We start from the raw sequence: 13,199 nt of genomic DNA on the forward strand, positions 1-13,199 counted from the left end.
CGGCTCTCAGGTAGATTGGTGCAGCTCTGATCCAGTTAGCACTGATGGCAGCCTCACACATGTCCCAAGGAAAATCAAACTCCGTGATGCTGCACTCCTGCTTGGTGCCCACTTACTCCAGTGAGAAGGAGTTATCAGCTGAGCCAGTTCCAGTTTTTTTCCCCATTTCATTAGAAACAAAGCCCAAACCTAAGCCACAAAAAATACCCCAAAGCCCCAAACATAATTTCATGAAGCGAAAATAGGAAAAGTACATTTTCTTTTTTCCAAGGTGTGTAATTCCAAATAGGGAATGGAAGGCTCCATCCTCTTATAAGCCAATACAGCTATGAATCCTTAAACCCAGATCTAAATGATGTTAAATTTCCCTTGATGGAACCAGGGTAATACCTATCAGAAAGTACAGTATTTAAAAGAACCTGTAATTGCAAATAATGTAAATGTGGAGACTGTTTTGGAACGAGTGAGTGTGTTGTGCAGTGTATAAAAACATTAGTCATGGCTCTTCATAGATTTGTTTGTGTCCTTGGCAGGCTTCAATGGCTGAGAACAGTATACCTCTATACACTACTGCTTCCATGGGAAATCCCACTCTGGGCAATTTAGCCAGCGCGATGAGGGAAGAGCTCAATGGTGCAATGGAGCATACGAACAGTAACGGGAGTGACAGCAGTCCAGGACGTTCCCCTATGCAAGCAATGTAAGTACAGCAGAGGCACGTGCTGGCTCTAGGTCTTGTCCTACCATCTGCTCAAGGGTGACTCTGGAGACTCCTGGCTCCTTGCTGAGCTTCATGGATGGAGCAGCAAGAGCAGACATCTGCCTCCATCTGGGGACATGCGTAGGGTGGTTTGAGCATGAAAGAGCCATTTACTAGTTTCCGTATAAAACTGATCAGCTCAATACAGTCCAAGAAGGACACAGGGCTTATAAAACTGTTCATTTGTTTGCAGTTCTCTTCTTTAAACCTTCCAAAACCTCATAGGCAGCTGTGCTTCTTGGAGAAAACCTGTGATTTCTCTCCCCTTTGGATGGCGTGATGAGCACGGCCCGTGGGGCAGAGCTGGGAAATGGGCTTGTTTGGCGAGTCAAAAATACCCACTCAACACAAAACGGTCTTGCTAAGCATTAACATGAAGGTCTGTGTGATTTATAGATTGCTCTTAAAATATCAAAAGGAGAATTAATAGGGGCATTATAGCAACAGACGGCGGCGTAATGAACGCGTCTATAACCGCACGAAGTGGCGGGGGCTCGCCTGCCCCGCTTAACGTGAGCGGCACCCGGGCAGCGGGCGGGCGCAGGAAAGGGTAAGGCAGGAAGGGTGTGATGCCCCGATGGGTGTGTGCGGTATTTATGGGGTGACGGAGTGAGTTTGCAAAGCTGTAAACTCCCCCCTCCCCTCACATCACACGCCGGGTAATTGGCGGCTGGTGAGGAAGCCGGAGTTTACAAGTCCTGTCGTTCCCGAAAGCTCGGCGGAGTGGTTGGGTACCTGTGAGTGACCGTGCTGCCCGTCTTCCCCCTGCTCCTTAAAACAGCCTGTAAAATTACTGGCTGGCTTGCCAGGGCTCACATTACACATTAAAAAGAGAACTAATTTGTAGTCTTTTACTTCAAAGTAATTTGAATAAGGGATTTACAAAAGTAAGTCTAAATCAAAAAGTAGAAAAAACATTAACCTAATACCACGGTAGTAATTAGTTGTGAAACTAATTAGCATTTAATGGCAAAAAAGTTTCCCACCTGCATAATGTGTTGTCAGAGGGGAGGGGGCACGAAGGAATCTGAGGCTCTGGATACTTTGATATTGCAGTGTTTTAAATCAGTGCACAAAGTGCTTTGAAAAAAAAATCTTTAAAGATGGCAACATTCATTTTTAATTAATAATTAATTTAAACATTGTCTTTTACCATCTACTTCAAAACATTCAAATAATGTGTTTAGCTTTTCCAGTGATTGTTTGTGCAGTATTAATTATCTCTCCCAAAGTAACGTTGCATGACACACTTTCCGTCTCTCACAGACGGATTCATCTCCAGGCAGTTTTAGTCACGATTTGTTATCCTCTGCCTGTGACCATGCAGGGCTGGCGTGAAGGAGGAGTGGAGGGACATGACTTTTCTCAAGAAACAAGACTTCTCCCAAGGGTTTCTCCTGGCCTAACAGACAAGGATGAACGTTTATGATGTTGTGTTAATCATGAGTAATTATTTTTTTGCAAGTTCAAGGCTAGTGCAGTTCATGCACTTCTCATTTCACCTAAGGTTTCCTTGTCTTTGAATAGACTGAGAGGAGGGAAAAATAACCGAGTTGAAACAGGCTAGGACATCTTCCAGAACTGTGCATAGCTGTGGCCTTTGTTGCACTTAATAATCATCTCTTAGCACATTGATACCAAGGTGAGGGGCACAGAACAAATAGTGGAGAGAGAGGAGGTCGGGGGGAGTGATGCCTCATTTTCATTATTCACCAGAAAATCCAATTTTCTGTTGTAATATGGAAATGATTGTTTCCTGAGTGTTTTCATTTTCTCAGAATTGATAATATATGTGTTCTCTGCTGAACATTTCTTTTTGCTTAAGTAAAATGTGGCTGGGTGATGTTCCAATACCAGCCTCAGAGCTTCCCCATTATAATGGTGTTTCTAAGTAGTTTGAAGGGATCTAAAGACAGAACACCATTCACACGTCACAGGGTTTACCCTGTTTACTAAATAAAAACATAAGTCAACAGCGACTTTACAGACGCTGTGAAACCTTTTTATTTTCCACGCTCCTGCTTTGTTAACAACATGTTCATTTTTTTTCTCAGAACAGATTTCCTTGTCATAATGCAAAATATTTTTTAAACAATTTCAGTGTATTGGAAGAAATCAAGTTTTAAATTTTATTGTAAGGTTTAAAGGACCTTGTTAACATGACAGCTAAGAAGTCTAACACTCTAGCTGAAGTCTTATTACCGCTCATTCGTTTCCTTTTTATGACACATTGAACCACAGCTAGGGTGGGTTTTTTTTCCCCTTCTCTCTCCCTCCTTTTGAAACACTAGAAAGTAGTCGCATAATTACAGCTTGGGGACATAACACTTTCATCCTGATATGCTCCAAAGGTAGCCACAAAGCAAACTGCTCCATGCTGTGTGCACCACCAGAACTCAGTGGCTTTAAACAACAGTCAGCTTTATTAAAAACTCCTCTGTTCCCAGAGTGGACAAACAAAAGAATTACTCAGATGTGAAAAGAAGGGGAATCTGTGTTCAGCAAGGTTATTTATTGTTAACCCCTTCTGGAGTCCCAGGCATCTACTTAAAAGGAATGTGCTGAATTTCTGCTGCTGTGAAAACAGAAATGGGAAACCCTTTCTTTTCTTTGCCTTCTTTCCCCCTCCCCTTTCTTTTTCTTGTCACTTAACCCAGCATTTACCTTTTCTGTAATTCAGCAGACTGAATTCTTCAGTCTCTAAAGGAAGTTTTCCTTCCCCATTTTGAGGATTTGGTGAGGTGGTAAATAGAAATTCAGACTTAACTTGAGAGGATATGAAAGTCTCCCTTTGCCTTCAAGATTATTTAAGCTTATTTATTTCAGTTGCTCAGAAATGTTTGAGAAAAATCACAGATTCAGGAAGGTTTCCTCCTCACATGCCATTTTGTGGTTACATCTGAGAGAATACACAAGGAGTTGGAATTTTTTGGCATTGTTTTCCTTGCAGCTCCCTCCCTGGGGGATGTGTTACCCAGAAAACCTCCTCATTTAGGGAATGGAGGTTTTGCCAAGCTCACTGTCTGATGTTTGTGCAACACGTGAGGTGCTGGAGGGGCTGGTGTGACTCTGCTCCCTGTGGCTTTGTGGCCCTCTCTGGCTTTGTCTCACCCAGGGTTCTGCAGAGCTTTTCATAACTTCTGTTGCTTCTCACACCTCAAGTTTTGGTTTTTGACCTCTGGGAATCACACCAAACCTCAAAGAGAACCTCAGTTAAAACCACCTGGTTTCACCTGGTTTCGTAACAAAACCAGAAGAGGGCCAGAGTTTGCTTTGGAAAGGTTTGGGAACCTTTGAATGAGCTTTCACAGCACTTAGAGTGGTTTTGAGCACAGTGAGCACCTGTCTAACCTGCTGGCACCTGAGGTGGTGGGGATGCATTGGGACACTGGGCAGCCTTTGGAGAAGCTCCACTCCATGCACCAAGGCCTCTCTACTGCACGTGACATGTGCTCTCGTGCCCCCTTTGAAAATTTCCCCTCTGTGTTTTCAAAAATAATACTTAAAAAAAAAAAACAAAACTAAGCCAGCAGCGGCAGCATCAAAACCAGAAAGCAAAAAAGCAAGACTTTGACATTAAAACAGCAGTAAAAAAGATCACTGCCATAAAGGCCGAGTAGCACAGGCTTTATTGGGCTCTCAGTGCAGCTGCTCTTTCCCCCTTTTTCTTCTGTTTTTCATTTCATGTTTTCTCCCAAGTGAGGGGCCCCACAGCCTATTCATAATATGAAGTTTTTCTAGTTGCAGGTATTCAGCATAGTTTAATATTCACTGAGGCCATGAGCTGCTGGGACAGGTAGCACATGCACACCTCCAGCTTCTTATAAGTTTTTGCCAATTCTTAACCTCTGATCCTTGAATTGTATCCTTCCATTTTTTTCTTTACCCCTTTTTCACTAGTTAGGTTAAAAACAGTATGAGCCGTGCTCTTGGTGTGTAATTTTTTCACAAATTATGTGACATGCAAGGAACCTCTTTGCTCCCAGAGATGTGTTGATAGGATACATATTAGTGGATTTGAAGGGAAAAGGTGTGTGTTCATAGATACTGCATCACTTGTCTCAGTGTTCCTTTGGATGAGTTGGAAGGTGCAGTTAATACTTGAGTATTGATCCAGCACTTTACAGCTCTAAAAGTTGAAACAAGCAGGGACTTGAAAGGCATTCACAGCTCACATTTGAATTGTCTGTAGTCAGCAAGTTGGATGCTTCCTAAACTTATCCAGGCTCAAGCCTGAATAAAGAAATAAACAGGATACCGGGGTACAACTGGCTCACTTGAATTAGGCAAGGCTTTGGACTGTCTGTGGATGCTGAGTACACTTTCCCTGCCTGGTGATTTATCCTTGCTGTCTGTCCGTGCAGTGGAGTACAAACAGTGTTGTCGTTGCTATCCACACAAAGCATAAAATACAATGCAGCTATTTTAAATCATTCATTTTAAAGCAAAGCTGTGCAAACAGAGGAAAAGTTCTTACAGTGAAGGTGTGTGCTTCAGGTTGTGTGTTCATGTTGCATATGTGAAAGGGTTAAATCAGCCTGCACAGAGGAAAAAACATGAGTCTTGGAGGTGGATATCAACTCAGTGAGAGACAGAGTGGGACTTGAACTCATTAACACTTTATTTTAAGGGATTGCCTACAACATCAATTATTTAGGAAGCAAACAAGGTCTCCATCACTGTGTCGCATTATTAATACTTGGTAATGTCAATAAAATCCTACTTTCCTATAAAGTGCCACCAACAAGACACTATTGACTCACATGGCTACTTTACATTTCAAAAGCTGCTGAACAAAAAAAAAAAAAAAGAAAGAGAGGTAGAAAAAGGTAATTTGTATTTGTATAGGATTTGTTGTAAATATGATTTACGAACAACATTTTTCAATTGTTATCATACCCATTTTGAATGACCAAGCCCCATTCCCCTGCGGGTTATTCATGTGCTTTGCTGTAATGAGAAATTTGGCAGATCTCATCTTTTTAGTACATCCTTGTGCCCACCATGAGCTGGGGATCATGTTCTGCCTTGTTTACAGCTGACAGTGTTATTATTCTCGTTAGGACTGTGCTTTCTTATCATATTGTTGTGTTGAGCGAGCCTTTTCCTCTCTGTTTGTGTTTCCTGGCAGGGCTTTTCTTCCCTTATTGACAGTTTGTAAAAATATGCATTAATTTGGAGTTTAAAGCATGTATCATGGTGTCTCTTTGCTGTGTTTGCTTGAAGTTGATTAATGATAGAACCTCACTTGGGGTCATCCTCTGGAGAGTTGTCTCACAGGTTCTGCATGTTAACGAGAGACGCTGCACACACAGCGAGGATGATTAGCCCGGCCCGCGCCGCGCCGAGGCCTGGGCAGGCCCCTGCCTTCCCCTTCAGATGCACATTCCACTTATTTATCCAAAGATCATATTAACTTAATGTGTCAGCTGAGAGCATTTTCTCTCCATCCCAAGACGGAAACCCTATCGAGGTGCTCCTCCCAGAGTGTCTTCCCGGGGAGGCTGAGTGCTGCCTGCCTGGCCCAGCCTCCCTGGAATCTTAGACTCATTAAGCTTGGAAAAGCCCTTTAGGATCATTGAGTCCAGCCATTAACCCAGTGCTGCCAAGCCCACCACTAAACCGTGTTTTAAGTGCCACATCCACATGTTTTCTGAAGGCTTCTGGGCGCAGTGACTGCATCGCTTCCCTGGGCAGCCTGTTCCAGTGTTTGGTCGCTCTTCTCAGTGAAAAAATTTCTCCTAATATCCAGCCTAAACCTCCTGTGGGGCAGCTTGAGGCTGTTCACTCTTGTTCTCTTGATTGTTACCTGGGAGATAGTGCTTAGCTCGGCTTCTGTGGCCAGCACAGTCATGGAGGGTCTTCTCCTTGGTGGCCTGGAGCTCTCAGACCTGGCCCTCCATGTCTGAACCCCATAAACCACCTTTGCTTTCCTCCCCAGACCATTTGCGCTGTCAAAACCAATTTTTAATAAGCAATTTGCTGATTGTCTGTTGTTCTGTTTTCCCAGGCACCCTGTGCATGTCAAAGAAGAACCATTAGACCCAGATGAAAATGAAGGCCCACTATCCTTAGTGACAACAGCCAACCACAGTCCAGATTTTGATCACGACAGAGATTATGAAGATGAACCTGTAAATGAGGACATAGAATGAGTATGTCTGACATCATTATCCTGAGAATGAAGATTGGAAGAACAAGTCAAACTTAGCTGTGAAATCTCTCCATTATTGTACAGTCTGGAGGATTCTCAGTCCACTTTGACAACTATGAAATATGTTAACTCTTAGTGCCATCAAGTATCCCATTTGGGAGTATTTTTGATTTTTCTACTTTTTGTTGAAAAAAGGAATTTGTACTCTGTGCATTGGATGGACTTGTTTGGTACTTGGGATTTTCCTCTCTTACAGTCAACATCAGTGTTGTAAATTTGCTAAACTGATTCACTTGCATTTAGCAGCCAGCTGTGGACTGCAGGTCCTGCCAATTTTGGACACTTGAGGACATCAAACTGAGCATGTACACCTGAACTGCAGATCAAGTCTTTGCCCAGATTTTAAGGATTCCAATGGACAACATATTTGCACAGTACTGCATGTTGATTATCACTGCCTTTACTCCTTTTTTTTTTTTTGTTTCGTTGGTTGGTTTCTTTTTTTTTTTTTTTTTTTTTTTTTTTTGCTTCCATTTGGGATGGGGAAGGCCTGTGTGTGCACGTGTGTGGGTATGTGTGCGTGCGTGTGAGCGTGTATATCGGGGAGGGGTTCAAAGAAAAAATTATCCCAAACTCTTTAATGTATTGCTTTTATTCCCCCGCCCCACTTCTCCTCTACCATTTTAAGTTCTGACCTCAGGCCTCATCTGGGCCCAGGGCCTCTCAGAGGCTTCAACGTTTTCTGTACTTTGTGATGAATGTTAATAGGTGTTTTTATTATACGAAGCTGAATGTCATTGAATTGTTTGTAGTTTTTTCTGTCATTCATTCCAGTTTCCTTCAGATGCCACCATGTTTTCTTTAGCTATGGAAAACATTCCATTTCGGTGTCTCCTTCTTTGTTGTTGTTGTTTTTTGAAAAGGTCCCAAATGCTGCACGATACATGTGGAAGGGTTGTCCAACGGAGAGAGAGGAACGAAGTACTGCAAGAATGAGAATGAATGACAGATGAACATAGAAACACTGTAGGAAGCAACACAGATTCATTCCACAAAGCAGTATTTTTAATATATTCTTGTTTTGTTTAGGTTTTTTGATTTTTTTGATTTTCTTTTTTTTGGCAGCAACGGTGAATATTAGCAAATGCCACAAAATTGAACAGCACAAAGAAACATATGCAGCACCAACAGAGTTCACTTTTAGTAGAGAATGAATAGTACAGTGGCAGGTTCTCGGTTGTTTAACACGAGTTCTAATGGGTCAACACATCTTTCTGGAATATCTAAGATTACTGAGATGGGCACCTAAACATTTATTATTACGACTTTATTTTTTTCTATTGTTTTTTTACATTTGCATTTGCAAATAGTGGTTGGAAAGATGACTTCATTAAATTGTTACTGTACATGGTGATGTTTCACGGTTAAACATCAGTTCAGGATTGCTCGGTGGCGTTAATCTGTTTGAATACAAATTAGATTTCAGATTGAACTTGTTACGGGAGTTAATAAGGACGGGGCCCCACTAATGCTAAAGTGTTAATTTTCAGCTGTGCAAATCCAGTACTGCAGTTAGGATTGTTATGCAATATTACACCAGCCAGTATGGAAACCTCGCCGGAGGAGTCGGGAGAGTTGGGAGAGAATTGGCGCCGGGGCTTGTTAGGCAAAACTGGCAAAGCTCTGCAAAGCAAACACGACATACAAAATCTGTTGCCATAGGTCAGTAAACCTCAGTCACCAAACACCTAAACATTTTCATTCTGCAACCACTTTTCCGTCACTCATTTATTTATGTAGGACTGTAGCTTTTTTTATTATTTCGAAAAGCCTTTCAGAGCTTAATTTATATTCTTCTTTGTACCTTTTTTTTTTTCCTAAAATTACCAAAGATATTACACAAAGGTAAATTATGTTCTCTGTTATATGCTTTATCTTATGAAGCCAAATATCCTCTTATTGTTGATCAAAGGAGGTTGAAGAATTTAGAGGGAAATGACAAGATGTGGGCTATTGCTAACCTGAGAGGGAAACTGCTCCTTTATTCTAGAAAATTTAGAAGGCCAAGTAGATGTCTGAACCAAAGTTGTTACTTTTTATTTGCAATTCTTTACAGTGACCAAAATGAAAGTCTGTAAAGAGGAACCGAGGAGAGCTTTTGAGGTTAAAACTAGGAATCAGTGTTACTGGGGGAGCTATGAGAAGGGAGCTGAAGAAAGCAAAGACACAATTATTTCATGGAAAATTAGAGTATCAGATAAAGGAGACAGTTTAATAAAACACAGAAGAGAACAGAAAAGCTCCCACAATTTAACTGGACGACATAATGGTATTTCTAGAATAAAAAGGAAAAAAAAAATTTTTTGGTCTTTGGTTCTACAGATTGTGTGCCACTTCTGTTCCGGGACTGTGCTGGGATGTCTGCTTTAATTTTGGTTGATCTTGGCACATTTACTCAGTTTTGTTTAGTTTTTGGTCAGCATTTTTCATAAGGAAATAACACTCCTGTCCACTCATAAGCTTTGGTACAAAAAACTTTATTGGCAGTTACTTATATAAAACTCTGCTTTCTGTTTCAAAAAGACAAGGAAAAAAAAAAAGAAAGAAAAAAAAAAAAGGGCAGTCTGTGGTCATTTGGAAACATTTTCTTTAAATTTTTTTTTCTTTTCTTTTTCTTTTTTTTTTAGTTTTGGTTTAAATTATATCCAGGCAGCTTCGTGACGTGCCGGCGGTAGCCAGACAGGGATCATGAGAATTGAGCCCTGTGCTTCAAAACTGAGTGGTTTGCTGGTTAGTTCGGTATTCAGAAGGGGGATAAAAATCTGGTAGATTAGTTCATTCTCAGCATGTGTAGCTAGACATGAGTAAAGATAACAGCATGAGAAAACTGTTAGTACGCATACCTCAGTCCAAACTGTTAGGGAATGAGTAAATAAAAAATACATTTCACTCAGTTGCACTTAGTTGTATGTCTTGCATGCTTAGTCTAAAGACTGTAGCAAAAATAAAAAAAATTAAAAAAAGAGAAAAAGAAACAAAAAATTAGAGTCTAACATATCTGGCAGGTGTTGCAGCCTTGCAGAAGAACCAACTGAAAATCTCAGGCTTTACATCAAGCAAACTTCACTATGATTTTTACAATTCTGATTCTGTATCCCTTTGGATATACAGTTGCTTCTTTAGGGAGGGGTTTATTATGTTGTACATATATATCCCACTGTGTCTGTGTGAGCCTTTGTCTTTTGGGGGGAGGGTGGGGAGGGAGGAAAAGGTGGAAAGGTCCTTTTTTTAGATATCATTCCTCAAAAGGAATAAATGCAGACCTGTTTGTCAAAACACCTTTTGCTTTTTGTGCAACTGCTTTATATTAACTATACTAAAAAATAGCTTTGAAAAAAAAAAACTACTGTATGTAATGGAATTGCAGAATACGCTGCACATGTATTTTATTTAGTTATCCTTGCTTTAAGAATATTGGATGACATTTGCTGACATGTGGGAGAAAATCCCTGACTTTTTTTTTTCAGCTTTTAAATTGTAACATAGTTGACAGATTTTTTTTTCTCCTGTTATCATTGATCGAAGCATTTTTGTACAGTTTTTGTGTTTAAGCTGGTTTTTTTGATACTTTCCCACCCCTTCTGTTATCTTACCACTGCCTTTTCTGGCTGTCTTAAACAAAGTTCATATATTTGAAAGGAAAAAAAAATCGTTTAAAAAAAAAAATGTTTTTCTCCTGCTGCAGTAAATATTTTGCATGATGAATTCCAGGGTCACACTTTCAAAGTTTATCAGTGAAGTAGTGATTAATAATGGGGAGTGTCAAACTATTGAACTTTTTGTATAAAAAAACAAAAAAAAAACTTTACAAGGTGCCAAGATGTAAAGACAATTTGTTACATGTTTTTTTTCTCAAAGAAAAGCGTACATTATGAAAGTAGTACCATGTATCAGGTAAATCGCTGTCAGGAATGAGAGTCAAAGCCTTCCTTGTCCACAAAAAAAAAAAAAAGTTTGTAAATGTAAAACCTGTTAGGTTTCTGCATTCAACTAGAAGTGAAATGAAAAAAAACAAAAAAAAACAAAAACAAAATCAAGGCTTATGTAGAACAAGTGACCACAAAAAAAAAAAAAAAAGACCTTTTTTTGATTCTCACTCGCAAGAGTCCCACAGCAGGTCCTGCACCTCCCCTTTCCTGGAGCTCAGCTTCGGGTAGAGACCGGGGCAGGGACGCTGGTTCTACAAATATTGCAGATCATTAGATATTTTATATATATACATACATAAATATATATATATATAAAGTTTTTTAAAATAATTTTGAACTATTGTAGTTTTCAGATCGCCAATAATCTCACGTTCATTATAGCATGGGAAAAAAAACCAACCAAACGTGTTTAAACTCTTTTGAAATCCTTTGGTACCTTTGGTTAATGAACTCAGAGTGATTTTTTAGATGTTTCAGAAGTCATTTAGTATTCTAGTCTTGCGAGGTGAATTTGCAGTTCAGGACTGCATTTTAATGGGCCCAGAACAGGTAACCAAGTATCTTCTACCCATAAGCCTTGATGAAAATGGTACAGTCCAGACTGTTAGCATGGTGCTTCGTGTGTATGTGCTGCCAGTAACAAGATTTTTTTTTTTTTTTTTTGATAAGGCATAAAAGAAACTCATTCCTTACATCAACTGTAATTCCATCATTCCATGTCTGTTGATACAGACAATAAAAAATGTTGTGTAGTCAGTACTAATTACTGACATTATAGCATTCTCAAATGCAATAAAAATGCTGGTTGTTCACACTGGTAATGCAAGTTGCCATGTCCGAAGTTCTTGTTTTGTTGTTCCCCCCACAGCGACTCTGATGTCACATCCGTGGTCCCTGATCCGTGGGTACCTCAGCCATGCCCGAGCTCATTCATGGATGGACAAATCTCATCTCTTTCCTTGAGTCTCCCCCAAGTACACACATCCAAGTACAAAATATTTTAGTGGTGGATTCGTGGCCAGTCTGTACAGGGCAGTTGGGTGAGGTTGGAGCGCTGGAAGCAAGGAAGACACTGTCATTGAAGGAATCAATGCTCTTTTCCAAAGAAGTCCTTCAGTTTTGCCCACTGGGGTCACAGGGGGTTATTTGTTTTCTCAAAGGAAGGGGTTGGGGTCTTCACCCTGCAGCTCCTTCCCAGTGCAGTGCCCTGATGGGAATGGTGCTGCTGGCTTTGGTAGGAAGGGCTGGGAATTTGCACTGCACCCTGCCAAAAGGGGTTTGCAGGATCAACCCCTTGGTCCATAAAACTGTGAGGAGCAACGTCCCAGCAGGCACTGTCACCTGAGACAAACTGAAGGAAAAACCCACCTTCTTTTTCTTTCGAGTAAGCACACATTTATTTTCCTCATCAAGTTTTGTAAAGAAAAATAAAATGTTTAATAACTAGCATTAGCAGCAAACTGAAATTTCAGAGGAGAGATTTTTCATGAATAATTCATTAAAATTTCACATCTGCAAGATTAGTCATCCAAATAAAATGCTAATGTCAAAAACATGCACCGTCTATAATATTCTCATCAAGAAATCTTTTTGCATATAATGATAAATGCTTAAATTAGTACAAATGATTTTATAAAAATATTCTATCATAAAATTATACCAGATAACTATTTTTTGGGGGGAGGGGGAGGGGAACTTTGCACACTCATTATAGTGTGTCCCCAAATGGTACGGACTGGTAGATTTTAATAATCAAAATACAGAGAATACAAATTCGGCCTTGGTTGTGTGGTGCACTTCCATCACCAGTGAGATTTTAGTAAACTGGAGAGGATTTGTGGGATTAAATTTTCCAAAGTCACGGGCAGAGGGGATTGAGCCAGAAGCTGCTGTTTGGTATGGGGTGCATCTGTAAAATGGGGAGTCAGCTCCGGGTAGGAAATGTGCCCCTGGATGAGCCCCAGCAGGGCCCTCAGCCTCTCCTGGGGGACACTGTCCCCACACAGCTCACCAGCAGGCAGGTCAGGGGCTACAAAGCCATCACAGATTAATTGGCTGCTCCACCTCCCTGGGCATCTCACCTCAGAAAGACAAGTTGGGGTTCCCAATGTCCTGTTTGTCACCTGCTGACTGCCCGTGGGCTCGGGTTTAAGGGGAACTGCTGGGGTGGGTGCCACATGCAGCTTGTGCTGAGCAGCAGGACCAGCATTTCCCCTCCTGTCCCAGGCAGTGCTGCCTGGAGCAGCGGATGGGAATCTGGCCCTTGGCCACCTTCTGTATCATCTTTGTGTTATTA

At 40.8% G+C, this 13,199-nt stretch overlaps 1 protein-coding gene across 11 annotated transcripts in view; it reads left to right on the forward strand.

The window, feature by feature from the left end:
• The window catches only part of FOXP1 (forkhead box P1), a 376,943-nt gene extending 365,219 nt beyond the window's left edge, over nucleotides 1–11,724 (forward strand). For all 11 annotated transcript variants that reach the window (XM_071439345.1, XM_071439343.1, XM_071439351.1 and 8 more), the window contains 2 exons: nucleotides 534–700; nucleotides 6,771–11,724. In XM_071439345.1, the coding sequence (XP_071295446.1) occupies nucleotides 534–700; nucleotides 6,771–6,915 (312 nt within the window). In that variant the 3' untranslated portion in view covers nucleotides 6,916–11,724. The remainder of the gene's footprint in view (nucleotides 1–533; nucleotides 701–6,770) is intronic.
• The last annotated feature ends 1,475 nt before the right edge of the window (nucleotides 11,725–13,199 follow it).

Source organism: Agelaius tricolor, unplaced genomic scaffold (assembly GCF_023055355.1).
Source record: "Agelaius tricolor isolate 1412-34295 unplaced genomic scaffold, bAgeTri1.0.p SCAF_14, whole genome shotgun sequence".
In the NCBI taxonomy this organism is placed as follows: Eukaryota; Metazoa; Chordata; class Aves; order Passeriformes; family Icteridae; genus Agelaius; species Agelaius tricolor.